At 41.0% G+C, this 23,592-nt stretch overlaps 3 protein-coding genes and 1 long non-coding RNA gene across 7 annotated transcripts; 3 read left to right on the top strand and 1 right to left on the bottom strand.

Moving 5' to 3' along the window:
- The first annotated feature begins 8,799 nt into the window (after nucleotides 1–8,799).
- On the top strand, nucleotides 8,800–11,528 carry LOC128747488 (uncharacterized). Its single transcript, XR_008412682.1, has 3 exons — nucleotides 8,800–8,915; nucleotides 8,991–9,073; nucleotides 9,358–11,528. It is a non-coding gene; the product is annotated as an uncharacterized LOC128747488 (long non-coding RNA).
- A 374-nt stretch (nucleotides 11,529–11,902) lies between these two features.
- nusap1 (nucleolar and spindle associated protein 1) lies at nucleotides 11,903–15,331 on the top strand. Of its 3 annotated transcripts, XM_053845727.1 has the most exons (12): nucleotides 11,909–12,199; nucleotides 12,327–12,389; nucleotides 12,869–13,045; nucleotides 13,199–13,246; nucleotides 13,329–13,464; nucleotides 13,546–13,620; nucleotides 13,689–13,801; nucleotides 13,962–14,113; nucleotides 14,201–14,358; nucleotides 14,568–14,678; nucleotides 14,754–14,859; nucleotides 14,954–15,331. In XM_053845727.1, exons 1-12 carry the CDS (start codon nucleotides 12,119–12,121, stop codon nucleotides 15,039–15,041), a joined length of 1,308 nt encoding a protein of 435 aa, XP_053701702.1. In that variant the 5' UTR covers nucleotides 11,909–12,118; the 3' UTR covers nucleotides 15,042–15,331. The 3 variants fall into 3 exon arrangements, with proteins under 3 accessions (XP_053701701.1, XP_053701699.1, XP_053701702.1); XM_053845726.1 differs by having other exon boundaries at nucleotides 11,903–12,199; nucleotides 13,965–14,113; nucleotides 14,568–14,859; XM_053845724.1 differs by having other exon boundaries at nucleotides 11,906–12,199; nucleotides 14,568–14,859.
- Nucleotides 13,965–17,963, bottom strand: ndufaf1 (NADH:ubiquinone oxidoreductase complex assembly factor 1). The gene is made up of 5 exons (XM_053845728.1): nucleotides 17,023–17,963; nucleotides 16,307–16,834; nucleotides 16,054–16,239; nucleotides 15,756–15,830; nucleotides 13,965–15,495 (listed from the first exon to the last, which is right to left on the bottom strand). The coding sequence occupies exons 2-5, from the start codon at nucleotides 16,802–16,804 to the stop codon at nucleotides 15,364–15,366; spliced, it is 891 nt and encodes a 296-aa protein (XP_053701703.1). The 5' UTR covers nucleotides 16,805–16,834; nucleotides 17,023–17,963; the 3' UTR covers nucleotides 13,965–15,363.
- On the top strand, nucleotides 17,430–23,417 carry rtf1 (RTF1 homolog, Paf1/RNA polymerase II complex component). 2 transcript variants are annotated; one of them, XM_053845722.1, is made up of 18 exons: nucleotides 17,430–17,575; nucleotides 19,250–19,360; nucleotides 19,485–19,629; nucleotides 19,865–20,066; nucleotides 20,179–20,296; nucleotides 20,365–20,476; nucleotides 20,542–20,680; nucleotides 20,744–20,921; nucleotides 20,995–21,077; nucleotides 21,145–21,232; nucleotides 21,321–21,428; nucleotides 21,500–21,577; nucleotides 21,689–21,810; nucleotides 21,921–21,978; nucleotides 22,053–22,130; nucleotides 22,203–22,304; nucleotides 22,431–22,545; nucleotides 22,626–23,417. In XM_053845722.1, the coding sequence occupies exons 1-18, from the start codon at nucleotides 17,492–17,494 to the stop codon at nucleotides 22,730–22,732; spliced, it is 2,028 nt and encodes a 675-aa protein (XP_053701697.1). In that variant the 5' UTR covers nucleotides 17,430–17,491; the 3' UTR covers nucleotides 22,733–23,417. The 2 variants fall into 2 exon arrangements, with proteins under 2 accessions (XP_053701697.1, XP_053701698.1); XM_053845723.1 differs by lacking the exon at nucleotides 17,430–17,575 and adding an exon at nucleotides 17,639–18,190.
- Nucleotides 23,418–23,592: the final 175 nt, after the last annotated feature.

Below are 23,592 nucleotides of genomic sequence, written 5' to 3'. Positions count from 1 at the left end.
GTTGGTTCTGCTCAGTGAAAAGGTCACTGCACTGAAGGTCCATTTAACACCATTGAGCTATGACACGACAAGCCGAGGCACGGCATGCAACATTCCAAAGTAAAATCAAAGTGAGCTGTCACGCAGAAAATGGGTGTGATGTAAACATACTCTCCAGTTGAAGGTAATGTAACAGATAGCAGAATAAGCTGGAAAACACTGAAGCGTGAGGCCGGTTTCCATAACAACAGCGACGGACCACAGAGCTCTATGGAAGTGTGACGGCTTCAGAGGCAGAACACAAAGAGACATGCCGAACATCTCCACAGTGATGCTTTCTTGTACAGCAGAATGCTAATAGTATTTAGAAGGCGGCAGCAGGGCGAAATAAAAGCGTGAAAACTAATTAAATCCAGCTGAAGTAAGCACAAATACAAAAACACAGAGACAACATTTACTGAAAGCTAAATCAATACCATTGTGATAGGCGCTCCAGAGGAGTTAGCTGCTCGCGATTGGCTTGGTTACGAACCTGATAATATGAGTTTATTCTCCCTGAATACTCCATACTGACTTTGTATAACACACAACTAAAGTGTTCAAGGTTCCAGACAAGACAATATGGTCACAGTTCTGAGACAAACTTTTGGTATCTGAATCCAACATACTGACCTTTGACATATTATCAAGAGGCTCATCCATCATTTTTATTGTCTATTGCTGGTGAGTTCAAAATGATTTGATGCTGACAGTTCATTTGGGGTGGGTAACCTTCATATTTGAACCAATACAATGCAAACTTGTGTCTGTGTATGTGGTAACAAATGCTAATTTGTTTCGAAATAAAGTGTCATTTATTATTTTGGAGTCACTGAGGGATGTGGCCGTGTCAGTGGTGCTGAATGCAGAGGTTGTAGGCTTGAGACTGGTGCTTCCTCAGATTAGAAGTATTCCAGCTGCTGGCATTGCACTTCGTGTTACAAGTAAACCTAATCTGCATCTCATTTTGAGAAGCGCTAGCCATACTTTCAAGTGCCCGTGGCTACTGGCATGTCATCTGCATGCCTTGCTGTGTTCATGTCCTGCAAGGAAATCATTCCCCCACTGCCGATAAGTACCGAAACATGGTTCCGTTTGATCTTACAATAATTGGTATTCAGTAGTAGTTTGATCGGTGCCAATAAAATTGCTGACATCCCTACTTCTATCTTTGTGTTTAGCTGGCTGACATGACTCTTTGCAGGAGACTGCCTGAAGCTCCTGAGAAGAGCTTGGTCTTCCCCTCAACAAATGCTTGTTACAAGAAGACACAGTCCAGGCTAATGTTGGGCACATCAATTCAAACATCCAGAGTATCCATACTAAGATCTGTATCAGATCTATACTAGCATGACCGATAACCTGATTTCAGTTCTCTTACTTTAGGACACTTGTGCAAGCTGAGCATTTTGTTGTAGCACCATAATGTAATGGACATTTCACACTCAAAAAAAGGCAAAACAAACAGAAGACGGAGGAGGGAGATTCCCAAACTTGAAGCAGAACTACGTCACAAAGACAGCGGTCGTCGATATACCGGGCCTAACCCAAACTATATCTCATGCTGGATACCACATGGCATCTCTATTATACTTGTCAACCCATAATTCTCAGACAAACTGGTGAATGGGATTTAAACAAGCTGTTAAAGACCACAGTGTCGGAGAGAAACAGGGCTGTGTGGAGAAAATGAAGAAGAGGACCAAGAAGAACAACTCTTGCCACAAAAAGAGTCCAAGTCCTCTCTCACCAGCATCTTTCTCAAGAGGGCGAAGATGAAAAAAATTACATTTTAAGCATATTTAATCAGCCCATCCTCTTCAGTCTCTGCACTTGTTAGACTTAATTAAATCATCAGGGAAATAACCGAGCAGAATAGTCCATGTCCTGGTCGAAGACCACTCGCCTGCATCACTGTAGTAATTGGGAGTAATTTGCGATTTTTTGGTACTTCACCGACGGAGCCCAGCCCATCACCCTGTTCATTTTCTCTGTTTACTTCAGGTGGGGCATGATCGCACTCTCACCTCGCCTTCACAGTTTGCACACACCGTCCGGCTGTCACTCAGCAGAGCTTTTCTTCCGTGCCGGTTGTTGCTCAGCAAGTGTGGAGCTCGGACTCCCGGCAGGCCTGTCAGTTACCCGTCCACCTCTCAATCCATCATTATCAACCTCTGCAGTCTCCTCGACAATAAATGCTCCGCAACTCTGCTGTGAAAAACAGCTGTACTTTTAAACAGAAAATATTAGTGGCTGATATTCATCATTTAAGTTCACTTGGTGTTGTGAGGAGAACTCCTCTTGCTACTGTGGACTGATCGTCAGGGTAAATGAGGTAAAAGCAGAGAAATTATTTCACTTCATGTCTTCAAATTTAGCCGAGCAAAACATGCAATTTGTTTCTCAAGGTCATTTAGCTCAAAGAAAATCTGAATCCTCGCCTTTCATGCCCTCGACATATCACAGGTTTGTCTTTCACTTTCTTGTTCTTTCACACTGCAGGTTCTGCTCTTTCGGCTCAGAAGTCCGAGATGTGAACACAAGTGAGTCGGGTTTGGGCCGCGGACCTGATCCCGGCTGTAGACCTGCACCTTGTCTCGTAAAACTTTCAGCAAGTGGTGAGCTTCTTGCGTCAGGCAACTCGGCACTAGATGCCAGAAACTACGTGTACAGCGCGACTCCTCATAAACATGTTAAATGCTGGGCAGTTTTGGGTCTGATCGCTGTCTAGGTGCACAACATCGTTCAAAAACAACTTCTCAAACTCCCAGAACACTGAGGTGTGCAGCGGGGAGCTGCAGGAAACTGGCGCTGGGGAACGGGAGCGCAGCGCAGCAGTCTGGGACTCGCAATCTGTCTGGATTTTTGTCAACTCATGTTTTTGCCCAAGTTACGGAAGATTACCAGACTATTGATGACGACTTCTTAGAGACGTGCTTTGTCATGGGTTACAAACCTATGCTATTTTGTGTGGAGCGTCGCCAGCTGAGGAAAAAAAAAAAAAAAGGGACAGCGGCTGAGGCAAAGAGGCTTGAGTCTGCACAGCAGGGGGGCAATCAGACTCAGGCCACCCGAGACCAAACTCTCAGTGTGAAACTGCCCTTGATCCCCAGATATAAATATGACATTTTTTATCATTTGACACCCGTAGAGGAGCTTCATGCTGTACTGTGGGCCATGTCAAGAGCCACCAATCACAGCAGAACCTATGGGATCCTGTTTAAGCTTCTTCAAAGTAAACCATGAAATGCTAATGGAATCCAGCACTAACACATTTCCACATTAAGTTTCATGGTATTATGATTTATTGCCCCTCCGGATATTCCTTTTACTCATCAACATTGCTGCTACGACGCCTGCAGAGCGGCAGAGGGGATAATTAGTGTGCGATTAGAAAGTCTATTTTCTCCATCTTCTAAAAAGCCTGAAATGATGTGATTCCCTATCTGGTGAGCTCCGCATTTTCAGATTCCAGCGCCTTTGCGTGGAAGCTGAATTGAATAATAGTGTAGCCATGGTGAGAAATGCTCTTCGGCATGAATTAATAAAGTGCTCATTAGTGAACCACAACTCCCACATGGACACACTTTCCACGCAGAGAAGCCCATTCAGAAAAGACAAATCATTCATAATGCCAACTCTCAACCCCAAATGTAGGAACGTTATTTCTGCCTTATGGGTCCGCAGAAGGACTTCTGGCCACCAGTTTCCTTTATCTGTGGCACGGTATAGGTCAGATTGAATGTTGTCTGATTTGAGACCTGAGCCATGAGTCTTTTATCCATCTGAAAGACTTGGCCTTTTTGTCAACGTTTGTCTGGCTCTCCGGCCACCTGTAGTCCTCTGATAAATCCTGGCCTATTTTGAGACCAGAATAACTGGAATGAAGCCACCAGGAAAAATGTGAGAACATGTATGATGTTGAAATGTTAGTACTCACTCTCTGTCAGTGAGTTTGTCAGACATTATTTATACATGAAAAAGATGATGGCTGGAACAAGCCTCTCCCCAGATACCTCTTGCAGCTAGGACAACCAGAGAGGCCTGGCTCCGTCCTGTGTGGGCGCTCTCTTTTGCGTCCCAGTGTGATGCAGACGTCAACATGTTGACGCCTTTGGCTTTCAATATGTTTATGGAATGGGTGGCGCACAACCCAGCACAATACATTTTCATGTCACTTATAGGTATATAAAATACCTAAGATTATGAACACGACGCACCGTAACAACACCCTCAGTCAAGCAAGTGGTAAAGAGGCTCACCGTCACCAATCCTCATGTTAGGAAGGGGAAACGTTTGATTCAATTGAAACAATATGAATGTGCAACACGGAGTGCTGACTTGGCAAGTCTACTCGACAATATAATAGTCAATATGTGACCAGTCATGGCATCAAGACCAGATTCAAGACCACATTTTCGAGGCATTGGTCATGTCTCAGAGTTGCCTCCATTTAGACCTGGTCCCGTCTTGAACTGCCCACCAATCAAGTCTTTTGTTTTCGAAAACCAACACCTGAACACTTCCTTGGTGCATATTATTTACATCAAAGAAAAAGTTAGCCTCCACCAGTAATGGTGGTTATGTACTAGGGGTCTCTGTCAGCACTTCTCTTCTTTGCTTTTCTTCTTCAGATCTCTTCTCTTCTCTTCTTCAGATCTTGACCTATGAGAAGGTCTGGACTCTAGATGTTCCTCTCAGCTATACTTAGGGGTCAGAATGTGTTGGTTTGCTGGATTCTTCCCAGATAAACACATCCTTGAAAGGTGCCTGAGTCACCTGAAATGAGTTCAGCAGTGGTTCTACCGTAACTCTCTTGTACTCCTCACCTTATCTCTCAGACAGATTCCACCCACTTCTTCCCTAGCAGAAGCTTGTAACTACATAGGTGAGAGCAGGAACATCGATCAAGTGCTGGCTTCGCCTGACGTCCATAACAGCCTCATCATAGTCGACATCTGTTCTCATGGTCTTTTAATTGACCCAAACTGCTGTGTCATATGTTCGATGGGGTCCAGACTTGTCAGTACAGGGTGTATTTCCTCATGCATGATTGAAAGGTTACTTACCAGGCACGGGTGACGGTGTAGACAAGTGAAGGAGGCATGTGTGATGACAGTTTGTTGAATGTTTTATATCCTGTCGGAGCAGAACGTACAGCTCTAACAGCCTTTTTCTCTTTCCCTGTAATCCATGACAGGCTTTCTTCCAGAGCTTCTACCCACTGTAATGAAAAGTTTGTGATATAAAAAAAATCACCTCAATCTCTCTGTGTTTGTGAGAGAAAGCAGCGCCTTGATATTCTGCCTATCCATGTTGGTGTTTGTCACCTGGGCGTTGGTTTTCCACCCATCCATCTCCCCCGTGTCTCATCATCACTTATCAAAGCCTGCAGGATATGACTCGGGCTTACTCCTCCAGTAACTATTGCCTTCCTGTTCTCATTCCATAAATCCAATCCTTTCGCGCTCAAGTCAACATGATCTCACTTCTTCGAGCTCTGTCGAGTGGCAGCCTGTATTCAAGTGAACCTCACTTCAAACAAGATCAATAAAGTGACACAAGTTAGATGACAATTGAGAAATGAGATTTTTTTTAAGCTGAACATTTCTCTCGTGTCGTGATTGTGCTTAAATGATATCTAAGATCTGATTTTTTTTTCTTCATATACCCTGCAGGCCGAGATGCGAGTCTGAGGCTGAGTTTGAACACTAATCTTTCTGAGTCGCAATGTAAACATTGGCCTGTTTAAAGAAGCCTTGAAATTGATTTAAAGACAACCATGCATAAATGTGGTTCATAATAAGTTTTGTTGCACTTTGAATTTATGTTAAATATAATTCTTAACTTAGAATTTATGATTTAAGCCCGTCTGGCCAAATAAACTCAAAAAAGAAGAAATAGTTAATATTTGAGGAGAATGTATGCTGAAAGAGGGGTCCAAGTTTGCATTTTAATGTTCGAAATATGTCTAACATTTTAACAAGTGACGGGAGCTTTATTCCTCTTGTAAATTCAACCATGCCTCTCCCTGTTAAACAACATGCTGCTTCAGGCCATAACACCACTATCAGAGGATGAAATTAGGCTGCAACTCCGATGCAAAGGTGGGTTATGGATTATCTATCTACAGAGTGTAACAACACCCCGTGGGAAAGAGAGAAGGTTGAAGCTGATGCAGCGAAAGGTGGTTCAGAATGTTCAGTGCAAAGCAGCTAATGTGAAATTAGCATTCTCTGGACCCAATTGATCCTGAGCCTATTCCCTGAGAAAATATCTGCTGGGGGTATTTTAATTGTTCCTCATGCAGTTTTGTTAATGGGGACGTGTGTGTTATCAGGCCGCCTGCTGGAGCTGTGTCCCAATTAAGGAGTGTTTAAAAGGCAAAGAAGAATCCGTTTGTACCTGGATATGTGAAGGATTCCAAAGGTAGATCCCATGCCAATAGTTCTTTTTGTTTGCCAAGCTTCAACTCTCCGCTAGAGCTAAATATATGGATAAAAGACGACAAAAATAGAACACATTTGAAGAGAAAGAGACCTGTGTTGCCACCAGAAATTCAGAGTATTTAAAGCCACCAAAATTAATGTTCCTATCAAGTGTGTCATGAGGCAGGAGGACTCATACCTCTTGCGAGGTCTAGTTGCCTAAGAAGTTGGGAGTCCGAGCTGGGAAAGACGTCACAGCTGAGTTCAGAGCGTTCAAGTTACCAAAGGAAAGCACTGGTGAACTGTGTCGCCGGATCAGCCAAGCTAGCTTTAGCCACTGTTAGCATGGTGCGCATTGTGGTTCCTATACGCAGCATGAACATTAAAAATTACACTGCAGAAACATTTCTAGATATATGCGTCAAACAGTACTATGTAGTCAATTGATTTAGAGAAAGAAAAATATCGTTAGAAGTGAATATATGCAATACTACAAGACGCCGCCTCACTGTTGAGACTTCGAGCAGCCATCTTGGATTACAAACACGTAATCCAATGTTATGTTTTACTTATTTAAATGAACTTTAGAGACAAGCTCATTATGCGCTTGCTTTCAATTTTTTTTTCCTTCTTTTTGTTTGTCTTTAATTCGTCCCACCCAAAATACAAATTGTCCATGTTTGTGATTTATATTCAATTAAATATGTATCATGCAAAATAATACATACAATCAAGTAAACTGTTATAACTCACTTTTTGTCACAATTCGGCATAATTATTTGATAAAATCACTTCACCATTGACTTAAATTTAGTAATATTTGTACTTGATAAAAATGTAAATGCAATATGGGAGGAGTCAACCATCAAACATGCTGCACTACCAAACAAAAAAATTGCATCAAAGAATGGTGGTCGATAGAAATTCTACCAAAACCAAGTGTTTAATTAATAACATAACCCATACACAAATGCTTTATGGTTCAATTGCTGCTGGATTTGCCAGGAATTACAGCCAGAAGCGTCAGCTTTTCCCCTCCAACACATCTCTGCAACTATCTCAGTATAACAAGGCAACACATTCACATTTCCTCTTTCTCCCTTCTGGAAAACTAAACAAGCTCTTGTTGAGCCGTCACACTCATTAACCCCCGTGCTTCGACAGCTTGCTCATAAAACAAGCTGGTGTTATGGAAACTCACACATCTCTGAATGGGATGCTAGCTTATAAATATCGATTTCCTGAAGGTGTACTGAAGGTAAGTGGCAATAGTACTTGGAATTATATGTATATGTGTATATATATATATATATATATATATATATATATATATATATATATATATATATATATATATATATATATATATATATATATATATATATATATATATATATATATATATATATATATATATATATATATATTTACACACATATATTTATATGTGTGTATATTCACACAGTAGAACATAGAACACAGAACACGGTCAAGCAGAACCAAAACCAGTTTTTCCTCCACGTTGTTGCACTCACCGCTGTTGCCACGACAGGAAATGAAGACAACCATATCGGCAAGTAATAACCGTGTCAACAATGAAGCTCCGAAAATAGATAGATGATGAGATGGAAACGCAATGATTCTGAGATTCTGATTCTGAGAACACAACACTCACACCAACTATACCTAACATTTTGAGGTGGGGCAGGATTTGTGTATATGTGTGGTTACTGAATATTTATTTGTACCTGGAACATTACCAGATCTTTGAAAAAAATATTACGATTTAACATGTTAGAATATAGATGTAGGTCCAAAATATTCATCATCTTAGTAGAGAAAGTAGTAATATATAAGTATTAGTTTTTTATCATAAATATATAACTTTAATAGGTTTGCATTACAAATGTATTAAGTTCTTTTACGTTTAAATTGCTGACGTCTGTTTAAAAACATGACAAGGCTGACATCCCGCGGTGTTGGACACAAGGTACAATGGACCTCATCGTTTCAATACAATTTAAGTCAAGTTTCGTTTTCTGCTTTATCTTTTTTATGAAATAGCAGTTATTTAAAATAAAAATGACGAGGAGAGAGCAAAATAAGCTACTATAGAGTCCATTAAAACTGTCGAAATATATATGAGCAGCAGTTGGTGTTAACCACAAATCATGCGGACGAAAGTACACTATTTAAAAGAATGTAAAGTAATGCGGAATACAGTTGTTTTTCTTCTTTATTCTACTTCGTCAGTCGTGTTTACTTCCTCACAGAAAAATCCTTCGGCGCTGTTGGGCTTTGGAGGGGCGGGGAAGCTAAATGATCGGCATCCCTGACGACCAATCTTCGCGCTCTTCCGGAATCCCATAGTGGAGGAACTAAGATGGCGTAGTTGGAGGAGAGTGAGGAGAAGACGGAGGATTCGTCTCCTCTTCTCCCCTCAGAAGGGGGACGTGGGCCTCAAAACAGGTTGGTATTATGTCTTATGAAATCACTGTCTTCTATTCACCCTCTCAGCGTTAAACAAACTTCACATTTCGATAGAGTTAAACGTACCAGCGTTGAGGAATTCCTCCGGCTTTTGTTTACCATCGTCCCTGCATCACTTCGGACCAGCGTCCTCCAAGGTCAGCGCTTTCCTCCATCTCAAACTGCTGATATTTGACTCTTCGAATATTTATCTCTTGCTTATTATGTTATAAACGATATTTTGGGTGTGACTGTAATGAGCAGCATGGTCATCTTGACAGTTTTTAAGTGTATTATTCCAAATCTAGGCCTTATTTTCGTGAATATACATGACATTAAACAAACTGACAGGTGTGTTGACAGTTAAGTTTTCATTCAGTGCGACACGAGGGGATCAACACAGAAGCTGTTTAACATTTACTATCTTGGGTGTGTTTTTCAGTTCAGTGACATGGAGGATTGGGGACAGTTGGCAGATGTGTTTTTTGTCTGTGCACCGGTGAAACATCAGTGTGACAAGCAGACCTGTTCAGGATGACCTGCAAGGACCACGGCGCCCTCCTCCCTGCTGTTGTCCCACATTCTTCATTTCTTCAGCGCCGTTTTTTTTCTGAAATCTAAGCATGGTATTGGCAGCATGCTATATTTTTTTCATTATTCGATGTAGCCAAGCATTGACTATGTTTGACTGAAAATGTCCAGCCTGGACGTTTTCAAGCAAATATTTTAGAGGGCAAGTAAATGAAACATTTTCTAAATCACTTAAGACACAGAACACTGTAGCAACAACCACAACGCCTGTGATCAGTTCACTTGGATTTAGTTTTTTATGCTACCTCATTGCCATTAACAATAATGACTAGGATAAGCAGCCTAGTCTTGGTGAAGCACCACAGAGTGTTCCATTTAAATCGAACCAAACTAATCCATCTGCACCTATTATTCACCTTTAGGTCATGATGGAAAGAAGTAGCTCTAACACCAAACAACAAAATTTATTGGACAGCGTCAGCTCCTTTGTTTGCAAACAGCTTAACTTCCATATCTTCATGTATTAACCTCATTTTTTAAAAATAATTATTATCATGACTTCAATTCTTGGAAAGTTTTTTTTGTATTTTCAAAGCATCTTTATGTTCAACACTGAAATTGCGTCCAAGCCTTAACGGAAAAAAAAACAAAAATCATCCTGTCACGTTTTTGTTTGATACTTTTGCTCTGATTTTAATTTTAGAAATCATAAAAGGGGATATGTGCAATATTTTGATCCTAACTGTCATGTTGTTAACCAAACTGTATATTGTATAAACAAGTGACAAGTTGTTTGAAAGCAACAAAATCACCAATGTCTTCCATTAAGATATGTATAGATTCATTTGCTTACTTAGGGGGGCAACATTATAGTTGTCATGCATGCGTAGTTGTGATGCTTGCTTCATGAGTTATGATGAAACCATCATCTTTTTTAGGAACACAAACTGAAGCTTCTAACAATGAACAATATTTGAAACACAGGCAAATTCTTTTCTCTTCAAAGATGAATTAATCTTATCTTTTAATGCAGCCTAGCAACAACATGAGATACTGTCTTTTGAGTATTGAGTTTAAAGAGTAGCCAAAGCCTACCCCTCAAAAAGGAAAGTATTGATGAAAGAAACATGTTACTGGTCCAAAATAGTCTTTTGTATTCTCGATGGTTCTTCATCCGTGTTGGATTCCTTATATTTAAATCCATAAATTGTATTGGATTAGGATTTTAGAAGCAATAAAGACAATTATGCATGAGTTAAATGTTAAAAAGACTCACTTCTCATCATGTAGCGATAGAGGTCATTATAGCTATGGTGTAGCGTAATCCCTTCACTTCAGTTGTCATTCAGATACCAAAACTCTGATCAGTATGTGAGAGATGCTTCATTGTAAATACAATGTTTCTTTTCCTTGTAGCATTTTACACGTTTGACCAACCCTAGTTTTGTAGCTATTCTGATCTAGCTGCAAAAGACTGAGCTAACTTTTTGACAATGCACTTTTTCTCCATGTGCATCTTCCTCATCCTGTTCTGAGTACTGTGTTTGAAAAGAGCCTGTTTGCAACTCGTGGGGATTTATAATCAAACGTTTTGAGCCACTTGGCCTCCAGAATATATGGGTTTAAAATATATGCATGACTTAGCAGAACAGTGAATGATTTGTATTGCATGCAATAACCGAAGTTTGTAATGTGAATGAGTGTTATTAGAAAGCTGACACTTGCTCTGTGACAAGCATAGAGGTCGGTGTTAAAAAACAGCAAGCATGTTGCAGCGGTTTTGACAACCCTTTGATGCAGAGCAACCAATAGGACAAAATGTAGAAAAATATGTTTACCAAGGGTGAAACCGATAAACCTTTAGTCACGATAGAAAACTTTACACTAGATGTTGCTGGTATATCTCCACCAAAGTGGGTGGCTGTGTAGAAACTATGCACTCCAGAGGGAGGAAGTGGGCATGCTTATTATGTGTGAGCCTCTTGTCTGGTTTTGTATCAAGAAAAAGAGAAAAAAAGTAACAAAATTTCAGCAATAAAATGCAGCATGGTGCCAATGGCTCTCTGGCTTTTTGTCCCTCTTTGAATGATGACTTGTTTTCTTTCAGCTCATAGAAACATTAGCTACTGGAACTGGTAAATCTTGAGGTGAAATGACTGATCTATCCAGTCCATTCCCCCCTCATTTGAGGTCTGGTCACTGTCCACAGTGTGGGACAAATATGGAAAATATACCCTCCACACGAATCGCTTTCCTGGTTTAAAATACATTTATTTCCATCTACATCTCTGTAGTTTGTGACAGCTTTGAGCCCTCTCCACACTTTTTTTCAGCTCCCTCTGAAACCCATACTTAAGCTCTGAACATGGTCATTGACTACTTAAGAAAAACTTAAGCTGTGCAATATTTACAACGTAATATTTGTTGAACGCTACGATGCCAGTTATTCTAGCGATATTTTCGATGGAAAGGGACGCGGACGTGTTTTAGCTATTTCCCATTGGGTGCTGAAGTAGCCCCGCCCACACCGTAAGACCAATTACATCGCGTCTTTTGTTATTTGAATTCACGCTGTTGTAGCGGACACAAGCCGCGGAAGTAACGACTGCAGCCGTTGCATCGCTTTGGTATATATACACAGTTTTCCGATTTAGAGGGATAAAACGGACAACATGGACGAGGACCTGGATTCAATGAAATATGCGGATTTACAGAAGCTCGCAAAAAAACTGGGAATTAAGGCGAGAATGAAGGTAACGAGCACGCAGTTATGCAGACGCTTTGCTAACGCGTCCTTGTTTAGTTTCAATAGAAGCTTGTTTTTGTTGCAGCTTTCTATTCGATAATGTGAAATTTTATAATGTGTCCGTCTAATCGCAGGCGGACAAACTGCTGAAAGCGGTCAAACAGCGTTACGAGCAAGAAAAGGAAGCAGAAGAACGGGTACGTTTATTTTGGTGCTTCAAAATGAATGAGTGTTCGGTTTTTGCTCATTTATTGTTGTGCAATGGCAGATACATTTATCTCCACTGTGGAACAAATAAAATTTGGAGTGAGGTTCTGCTATTTAAATCCTCCCATATTTCATTGTACACTTTTCATTTATTTATTTATAAGTCTTCGACGCATTTTTGGGATCCACTTTCGATTTTGTCTGTCCTTAGAGGCCACGCCTCTTTTCTTTTGTTCTTTATTTTTATCATGTCATTTATCAGAATTGGCCCAATTAAAAACTGCCATCTGTTCTTTTAAAAATGTATATATTTTTGCTGTACAATGTAAGGGCACAGAAACAAAAGAAGCCTTTTAGTAATATATATATATATATATATATATATATATATATATATATATATATATAATTGGACTGTCGGTTTTATTCCATGTGTTTGGATTTAACTGTGATATTTTGCATATTTTAGGATGAAAGCACAGTTGACACAGTTGAAACTCCTGCACAAGAAGATGACCAGGTCCAACCTGAGTCGAGTCACCCCACTGTGTTTGTAAACACACGTAGGGGGCGTGGAAAAGCAATGAAAAGGAAAAGCTCGCTTGAGACTGAGAGTAAAGACTTGTTATCTTCGGATGGAGATGATGTAAGGACTATTTTTTCGCTTGCATATTTTATTTGTGTCATGTGGACGTTAAAATGTGAAACACTGCCGTGGGTGAAAAGGATCTTTGACTTGTACTGAATCAATTTGAATTTATATTCCCCTGTTCTCACTCTGGCTTGTGTAAATTGTCAGACATTGCCGCTTGAAGATCTTCAGCCTTCTGCTGTCTCATCACCCAAAGTAAGTTGAATATATGATTTGTATTTGTTTTGCTTAGTGTACTTTCTGATCCAGTGGCCTGATCATGTTTTCCCGTTTGAAGAGTGGTGATAAAGAGGTGTCAACACCTGGCATCAGCAAGGCCAAAAAGAGGCGTGTGTCTACAGAAAACAGCAGCAAGCTGCAGCCGGAGATCCATCATGAAGCACCTGGCAAGTGTGATACAGGTCGACCACAAGGTATGTGGTACTTGAGGACAATTTTTTTTTTTTCGAAGTAGACTATATTTGGTCTGACATCTTGGTGAATATATTTTCCAGAAAAAGCATTGCATGCGGCAAAATCTGGCGGAATCCCTCGCCTCAAAAAAGCAAAAACCAAGACGTTTACGCCAAGTGAGTTTTCAAATGAGGTTTTCTCTGGTGAACAGAAAAAAAAACGTAAATTTTCTTGTACTGTTTAGACTTCAAAAAAATGCATGAAGCACAATTCAACAAAATGGAATCCATTGACTCATACGTCCAGAGGAAGAATAAGCAGATGGAGATGCTCAAAAGTTCAGCTAAAGAGACACAGGTATGTAAGATTCGACCCATTTATATGCCTGCAAAGCGTTCGCTTTGGAAACAATTTTCACATAAATGTGTGTTCCATATAATGTGTGCATTTCTTCAGAGTTTGTCATTGCAGATGTTCGATGACTTGTGCATGTCTTGACTTAAATTAATCATTTCAGAAGGCAATTCCAGGGCGCACTTCCATGTTCAGTCCCGCACTAAGTAACAAGAGGCCTGTGGAGGACAAACGTAGACTCACCTACTCGGCTGCCAAAAAGGAGGACGTTCCATTCAGACCGTCCGTCCTGTCCACTCGAAGGATCAATGTCCGGTGAGTCGGTCTTCTCCAGCTGTCTCAGACTTTAAGCCTCTTTCGTTACTTCTTTTCTTCAACAGTTGTGCTTTTTTCCCCCTGCAGGTTCTCTGAGGCCACTCGCGACAATGAGTACAAGGGGTCTTTAATTAAAACACCAGCGCGCATGTCGCCCTGTGTCACCTCTATTACTCCAAAGACCAATGATGTCGGGAAGCTTAACAACAGCAGGACATCAATGCTCTCCACCTCGAAGACCAACGGTAGCCTCACATCCACTTGTGTTCTGTACAACACCGAACTATGCTAAACAATTACATTGCCCTTTTCACATAAATGCTAATTTCATAATGAAAATTTTGCTTTGATTCGTGGTGTTTATTAGAGTTGCACGCATGTGTCCACAGTACATAGCATTCCATATGGACTATTGTTTCTATACCCCTTTACATGGAAGTGTTTCTCCCCGCAGGGACGTTTGTCTTCTCTGCCAATACAACGGCAACTCCTGGGACCCAAAAGAAGCCAACCTTTGACCTGAAAGCCAGCCTGTCTCGTCCACTTGGCTACAAACCTCACACAGGTGCGAAGCTGTTCATAAATCTCCTTTTCAAAAGTAAACCTCATGTTGTTTACAAAATGCATCTCTCATCATCAGGAAAGCTGAAGCCATTTGGAGAAACAAAGGAGAACGCAAAAGGAAACAAGTCATTGATCATGAACACCCATGAGAAGAACTACAAGCAGCACCGAGTGCAGACCAGGTAGATTATAAACACAACTGTAGCTTCAGTAACTTGAATCTCTGTAAAATAATTGTAAATTTAAAAGCAGATCTCATCCATCTCTTTTCCTCAGGGAGGTGCGGAGAGAAAAACAAACAGAAGAACGGAAGCAGAAGAAGGACAACATGCTTGGTGCGAGAAGGGGGCTTGTTATGATGTGACTTCTGTAGAGGAGTTGCTAGTATAGTTTTTGTTTCAGTGTTACTTGCAACCGATTTTAAACATTTACTACCCGCCGCCCTGCCATTTAGTGTTCTTTCTAGAATTCACTTCTTATTTCGGTAATCTGTTTTTGTTTTGTTTTTTCTTCGTGTACATACTGCTCAAACTGTTTACTGACATCGGTGTAAAAAAATTCTGCGCTTACATTAAATTGTTTTTATGGATTTTGCAGTTACTTTGAAGTCATTCATTTCATCATTAAACATCTTGCACAATCGTTTCTCCAGAAGACGGTTATTTATGTTATTGTGTTTATCATTGTCAATTTTTCGCATACGACTCATAAGCAAATTCTTCAGTGTGTGCATAGTCTTTGCACACTCCAATGAAATCGATCTCCAGCTGGAAAGGACCATCGACGTTGTCTCCAAGGGTGAATCCAATTGTATTGACCTGTTCATGCAAGCAGATGCGTGGATGTCATAATAGAGTATTACTTTCATTCAAGTCATCATACAGGCTTTGTACCACAAGGATCAAATCTTGTGATGTTACCCACTATTACTTGGTAACGATATGGCAGAATGTCATTTTGACAGTTTCTCCCCATACTACACATATGTTACAGCTTAATAGAGACTACTGTTTGAAAAAGTAAATTCACAATGGTTAATAAAAGCAATTCTCAAAGTGAATTAATTCTTTTATGGTACCTTATCCAGCATCAGGTAATGCTGGCTGTCTTGAACCCTGCCTTTATGTGTGATGAAAAACTTTGAAAACGGTATCTGTCGGGAAAGAAAAGGGAAAAACATTGAGATGTCAGTGATTTACTGTAACATAAAAACACCTGATATTTTATGATTCTTCATACGTATTTCAGTATCCTACAATCAGCCATAGGTTTTCTCATATTCCAGAAGATGCATAATAATACATTTTATCTATAATATATGCGCTCTTCAAAACTCCTGGACACTTAATCATAAGAACCAATAATGTCTATTCCACCTTGACTTCCTGCCAGTAGGGGCCTCCCCTGGTGTAGAGGAAATAGCTATAGATGTCATCCTTCTGATGAGAGAAGTAGGACTCTGGTTGGATGTTGATCATCCATGGGCGGCCATCTCCTCGCACACGTAGATGCAGCATGTTGAAACAGGACCAGTCATGATGTTTCTTCCTGTCCAATGAAGCCTGTCGCGTGAAATAGAGAGTTCCAGCAACATTTCCCTTGATTTGCTAAGGAACGTGACACACTTACCAGCTGCTGTTTGGAGCGCAATGTACAGTAACCACTGTATCGAGTCTCTCCATCTCGTGGAGTCGCCGAGCTTAGAGTTCCATACAAGAGACATGTGTCATTGTTTCTCCCGAGCGTTAAGTGGACCTCACTTTGACCTCCGATCTCCTGATCTGAGGACACCATCCACTGCTCCAGACTTTCAGGGCCCCTGAACTCCCATATGACTTGATTTTGCTCCAATATGTGTTCAACGAGGGGCTTTCCTTGTGGGCCAACAAAGCGCTCAAAAAACTCATTCTTCATCAACATGAAATGCTTTTTGATGCCCTCCACACCCTTGTTGAAGTCGAAGTTGATCTTCTCCCAAGGAAACTTGTCCACTTTAGGCTGACCAGGTCGTCTGTACTCCTGTTGCATGAAGGCTCGTCTGCAAACCGTGGCTGGACTGGCAGCGTGTAGAAACAGCTGCTGTTGAAGGATGGACATGAGCACCCTCGCTGGACGTCGATGAGCCATGTTTGAAAACCGTTCTGGTTTGGCTTATACCTGGAAAAAAACATCACATTTTTAAGGTTAAGATGGGGATGGATTACTTTCTCAGGTTTAACACCATTATATTTAACAGCTTTGCGGAGTTTTACGACTTTCATTCTAATGTAACCGTCAATAAATTGTTCTTATAGATGGCACAAACTACGATTAGTAAATAAAGGCTGAGAAACGAGAAGACTTACTGCGATCATGATGACTTTAACGAAGGGTGGCCAGAAAAGGTTCGTCAAACAGCAAAAATATACGTTGAATGGCAAAAATATACTAATGTACTGAACAATTTAATAAAGTGTTCATGTGCACGGGCAAGGTTGTTACTCAAAGCGGTCGTACGTCACTAATGTTTGTCCGGGTCGGTGTCTAACCGGTCAACTAATAGTTCCACCCATTAACCGACTGTCCTTTCAAAATAACATTTAATTCCTTTAATTGAGTTTCGTGAAAGCTTATTTTAATGTACAGTTTAATAAGCGCCAAATGTGTATCCTACAATATAGAATTGTGTTTAGTATTTGTTAACAAATTGAACAATAAAGTTTGGAGTGGGGGGAAAAAACGACGCATGCTCAGTTTAGTCTTTTGGTGACCGTCTTGCTAACCCGCTAGCCTCAAACACAGACGACACATAGCTGGTTAGCAGTGTGGCTAATCATGGTCAGTGTAAAGAAGCGGAGAGGTCGAGTCGTCATTGACTCTGACTCCGAAGACAGTGCAAGCGACGATAATTTAGATCAGGTATGTGCGCGTTTTTAACCATTTTGTGACGGTTTATCAAAGGTGTTGTCAACAGTGTGGGTTGATGCTAGGTGTGCTAAGTGGTAGCGGTGAAGTCGGCCCATCATGTTTACAATCCGTATCACGCAGAAAGGTCGCTAAACCAACACCTCGATTTGTTCTGCAAATATAAGTCATGTGATATATGCACCAGTATGTGTTGTTCACTTCCACCAGCGCTTAATCAAGCTTAGCTTTCGTGTTTCATATCTAACGGTAGCAATCGTGTTGTGTTATGTTGCCTGCCAGTTTCGCGCCATTGCCCAATGCATGACTTTGTTGCCCACGATCGCTTTGACTGCTGCGTTACACCTGCACGTGAATCTGATCTGTGTACACAAACTGGACCACTCGTGGAGTCGCTCTTGATTTAGCTTGAGAACCTTATCTCCTTTGTGACGTCACAAGCGCAGAGACTATTTCTGTGCTGTTGTCAAACTTGTGCTGGCAGAAGGACAGAGCAGCTCCTCTGTGTGGGACAACAACCACCAGAACTGCGATTGAATATTCAGGAATTCGTGTATATTTCTTCGAACAAATGGTTTACTATTCTGCCTCTAATCGCTAAAAGTCATGGTAAGTTAAAATGCTGACCAGTGTGTTACATGTTTTACTACGGGGGTGTGGCACATGTTTATCTTATGGAGACCTCCACTTGTAACTTAAATGATGTCAATATGTTGTGATGAGAGGGCTGAGCTTGAGTTGATGTTCCGGTCGTACTGTATGCTCAAAGTACAAGTTGTATAATCTGTGTTTAGGGTATCCTACTTGTTTGCAACCCACACCAATATCGCCTCAATGTGATTTAAGTTGGGCATATATGTCATATCATGTCACATTACATTACCCTACTGTATCTAATATTAGTCAGTGATGTCTTGACTGTAGTCTCTCAGGCCTCTAGTGTGCCGCCTCTAACTGTGTTCATTCTCTGTCACGAAAAAGTGACATTTAATTCCAAAATTGGCAATAAATCTGCTGCTTACAAAAATAACAACCATGGATGAATCCAGACTGCAGCTTGACTATTTTCAGTGTCGCTGTCTAAATGGTTATGAATGACATAATAAAGTTTATACTCCTCACAGGCATGAATAAAGGAATGTGAACGGTTCGCAAACCACTTTCAATCATTATCCAGGCTAAGGAGAGCTATGACTTTTTTTAGGATGCTTGGCTACAGTAACGCGACACTAGTGGGTCAGTCACACCACGGCAGTGCTTGACACCTCACTTCCAGCAGCGCACTCATGTTTTCATACAGCCTACATGAGCAAATATCTAATGTATTTAATAGAGAGAATGTGTGCGCAAATATATCCAAATATGTCTGCTAAGTAATTTGGTGGCAGAGGTGTTGTGGGCTCAGCTGCCCAGTGGCAATGTTGTACTTATAAACAAGTAGGTAGACACCCTTATTAGCTGATTAATGCAGTTGTGTGGTGCTAAATCCGACTAAATACTGGATATTACATACCAACATACAGTCATTATCGGTGTGCACAGAACAGTGTAGTGCAACAACAGTGTAACACGGTTCTCAGGGAAGTTTGTGATAACATGAAATATGATTTATACATTTTTGTAATTTTCTTTGACATGTCTTATACTATCGACACGACCTGTATCCAGGAGCTGTTGTCTTTGGCTAAGAGGAAGAGGGTTGACTCTGGTGAGCAGGACGAGCCAGTTAGCAAACCTTCAGCCTCTACAGACTCTGAAACTTCTGACAGCGACGACGAGGTATGGCAGTCTTGGAATCTGCTGCGACATATTTCTCTGACTCACTGTAATTAAGATAAGATAAGATAAGATTAATACGGTGACTTGTTTTGATGGCTGGTCTGCGTGCTTCTGCTCTCTGTAGTGGACAGTGGGCGGTACTAAAGGTAAAAGGAAACTAAAACCAGGGAAGGGTTCTGAAAAGAAGAGCACCACCAAGAAGAAGGTGAATAAAGCCTCTGGCAGCTCAGATGGAGACAGTTCAGGAGAAAGCTCCGCTCCAGAGGAAGGTAAGGACAAGCTTGTGTTCTGTGTAAAAAATAAAAAAAAAATGTTGTATTCTAAAATGAGAAATTGCTTTAAATTAGTAGGGAAACTATAGGACTAAAAAGGTGCATCATACAGAAGAATTGACTGGAGAAAATAGCAGTTCAGAATGGGATCAAAAGTGAAAGTTATGCCAGTGACAAAGCTGCTTCTTCTTGTTTCTTTTCCTGACTCGATTGCAATCACTGGTTCCTCCAGGCGAAGTGTCTGACTCTGAGAGCAACAGCTCCTCCTCCAGCTCAGACTCGGACTCGTCTGAGGACGATGTTTTCCGGGACGGGTACGATGACGACCTGATGGGTGACGCTGAGGACCGTGCTCGACTCGAGCAGATGACAGAAAAGGAGAGAGAGCAGGAGCTTTTCAACAGAATCGAAAAGAGAGAAGTGCTCAAGAGACGGTAAGTCTGTGATCAATAAACTCTCAGAACACGCCTACAAATGAAGTATGTCTGCAACATTTGAATACCCAAAATGATGAGTCTTATTCATAGCTCATGACTTTTTTCATAGGTTTGAAATTAAGAAGAAGCTGAAAACTGCCAAAAAGAAAGAGAAGGAGGAAAAGAAAAAGAAACAAGAGGAGGAACAGGAGAAAAAGAAGCAATCTCAAGTGCAAGACCCTCAAGTGGTGGGTGTTTCTTTGTTGACAATGGATCAGCTGTGTTCTCACTCACCCTGGTATCCATCAATCTCCAGGTGATGTCACACAATAAGGAAAGACGGTCCAAACGGGCTGAAAAACCAGACAAAAAGTCACAAGCTATGGAGGAGTTGAAAGCCGAGCGTGAAAAGAAGAAAAACAAAACGGGTTGGTGTTGATAGTTAGAAAGTTTGTTTTTGTTGAATGTTTACATCTGCTTCTTTGTCACGTAGCTGAGCTGCTTGCTAAACGTCAGCCGCTGAAGACCAGCGAGGTTTACTCTGATGACGAAGAGGAGGAAGAGGAAGACGACAAGTCCTCCGTGAAAAGCGATAGGAGTTCACGCTCTTCTTCGTCTTATGATGACGACGAGTACGCAACTTTGTGATTGTTGTATTTGAGGTTGTTCGCTGACAAGTCTGGTTTCTACCACAGGAAAGAGGAGAGTCCACCAAAATCACAGCCAGTCTCACTACCGGACGAACTCAACAGGATCCGACTGTCCAGGCACAAGTTAGAACGCTGGTGCCACATGCCCTTCTTCGCTAAAACAGTGACCGGCTGTTTCGTCAGGATAGGCATCGGGAACAGCAGCAGCAAACCAGTTTACAGAGTGAGAAACATTCGGAGCATCACAAACTGTTGGAATTAGCTTGACATGAAATTGTATTGTTGGCTGTTTGAAGGTGGCTGAGATCATGGACGTTGTTGAAACGATGAAGGTGTATCAGCTGGGATCTACACGGACGAACAAAGGACTGCAGCTAAGGTGAGTTCATTTGAAGAATCGCTGCCCATTTGACCATTATTTTAATCAATTGAACGTCACATCTCAGGCACGGTGGAGACACACGAGTCTTTCGACTTGAGTTTGTATCGAATCAGGACTTCACAGAGCATGAGTTCATGAAATGGAAAGAGGCGGTGAGTAGATCAAATCTCTCCTCCTACTCAAAATAAGCCAATCGCTCTTCTTAAAATACATTTTTGGAACTTTGTTTGTTGTGTCCAGATGGTGGTTGCAGGGATGCAGGTGCCGACACTGGATGAAATCACCAAAAAGGAGCAGTCCATCAAAGAAGCCATGAACTACAAGTTCAACGACAAAGACATTGAAGATGTATGTCTGCCCAATGGCGATTCACATTTTCTACTTTAAACTTTTGACAACTCATCCTCCTTTTTTCTTAGATTGTCAAAGAAAAGGACCGGTTCCGAAAAGCACCTCCAAATTACGCCATGAAGAAAACGCAGCTATTGAAAGATAAGGTGTGAAGATCTTTCCTCATATTGGATGTTTCACTGTGCACATTTTAGCGGCTACTTTTTCATTTTGATACATTATTATTTTGAAAAGTTTTATCTGCTTCACCTATTTAGGCCATGGCAGAAGAGAGCGGGGACGGCGACAAGGCCAAGGTCATCCAGGATGAGTTGAATGAGCTGGAGGAGAGAGCGGAGGCGCTGGACAGACAGAGGACCAAGAGCATCTCCGCTATCAGGTTTGGATCTGTACACTTGTCCAATCAAAACTTTTTTGTCATGTCATTTTTTTTATCATAAAATTATTGCATAACCAGACGCTTATGTCGTATTCTCTTTGACCTTTCAGCTACATTAATCAGAGGAACAGAAGCTGGAATATTGTGGAGTCTGAAAAGGCTCTTGTGGTGCGTATCACTGCAGTAGTTTCATTATTTATGCTGTTGTTTCAATAAGACACTAAAACTTTTTAATTATTCAGGCTGAGGGACAGAACTCCAAAAACCAGCAAATGGACCCCTTCACTAGAAGACAGTGCAAACCCACAATGGTGTCTAATGTAGGTTAAAGGTGCACATATGTGACCAAAGCCCGACGCCCAGTATTCAAGTGCTTTACTTTGCTATTGTAGGCCAGAGACCCGTCAGTCCATGCAGCTATTCTCGCTCATCTGAATCAAAAGTATGGCTCCGGTTCAGGTGCAGATCCTTCCACGGCAGGAAAAAACAAAGTGGTAAGCAGATCTTTCAGAGTGATGTCCACATGGATCTACTTCTGACTAATAATTCATATGTATAAGTTTAACTTTTAAAACATGTCACTGACAATTCTCCCTGATACCCGTGTCTTTCTCTTTTAGGGACCAGCAGAGACAAAAGAAAAAGATGTTCCCAAGCCAGCCACTGACCTCTCAGAAGACTTGTTCAAAGTTCATGATTTTGATGTGAAGATTGATCTCCAGGTTCCAAATGCAGGTGAGCGTTATTGTTGTCCGTTTGTTTTCGACTTCCAATCTGATCTTGGAAGCACCATCTCATTCTCCGCTCTTCAACAGAGGCCAAGTCTCTGTCTGTGAGCTCCAACGCACTGCCGGTGAAGGACGGTGCTCCCCGCAGGTCACTTAATTTGGAGGACTACAAGAAAAGAAGGGGGCTGATCTAACATGGCCAGTTTCTGATTCAGAAACCAGATTGCTGGTGTCTTTGGGTGAGGAAGTGTGAGAGCGTGTGTTTGTGTGTATGCGGGAGTGAATGGCAAACAGACTTTTTATCCAGACAAAGAGGAAATAATTATTGTGCGACATTTTTCTCAAGGATCTCTCTCGGAAATCCATATTTTTGTTGTTATTTTTCAATTATCCCATTTGAGCTCCAGTCCTTTTAATGTATCCATCATCGCTCCTCTCACATGGATGACCTGAAGTTCATAGATTTCTGTGTTGTGGTTGGGGAGCAAGGACACTATTCTAACACTGTTGGGAGGCCACCAGCTTGTCTACAAGGAACATAAACTGCTGTCAATAATCTTCGGCCACTCCTAGTGTTTCAGTCACTCCTCAGTAAGGGATGATCTCAAGCTCTAACAAAGCCCAGCCTATGGATCGCTGTCTACAAACTTGAATTGAATGTTTGGTACATGTCGACTGGTTGTCCAACTTTTTATCAAAGACCTGATTAAAGATGAAACATTTTCTATGACTGGGTAAAGTGTTGCTTATTTTCTTCTCACTTGTTTGGCCCCTTACTCCAAGAGGAGGAGCGATGTGTTATCAATTGTTTATAGTCAGTTTCTGTATCTATGTGGCATGCCATGTAAATATGCATTTTTGAGTGAGATCGAAAAAAATAAAAACTGTTTCTTAAATGTTGGTGTCTTGGTTGTGTTTCCCATGCTGTTGTCTATGGTAACTAAAGATTTTCATTGAAAGGTTTGCCTTTCAATACTATGAAGTGGTATACGTTTTGTAAGTTAAATATTTTTCCTATTATAGTTCAGCTTTTTTTATTATTTTTTTTTTATTC

Source organism: Synchiropus splendidus, chromosome 16 (assembly GCF_027744825.2).
Source record: "Synchiropus splendidus isolate RoL2022-P1 chromosome 16, RoL_Sspl_1.0, whole genome shotgun sequence".
Lineage (NCBI taxonomy): Eukaryota > Metazoa > Chordata > Actinopteri > Syngnathiformes > Callionymidae > Synchiropus > Synchiropus splendidus.
This window is presented reverse-complemented; position numbering and strand designations above follow the sequence as displayed.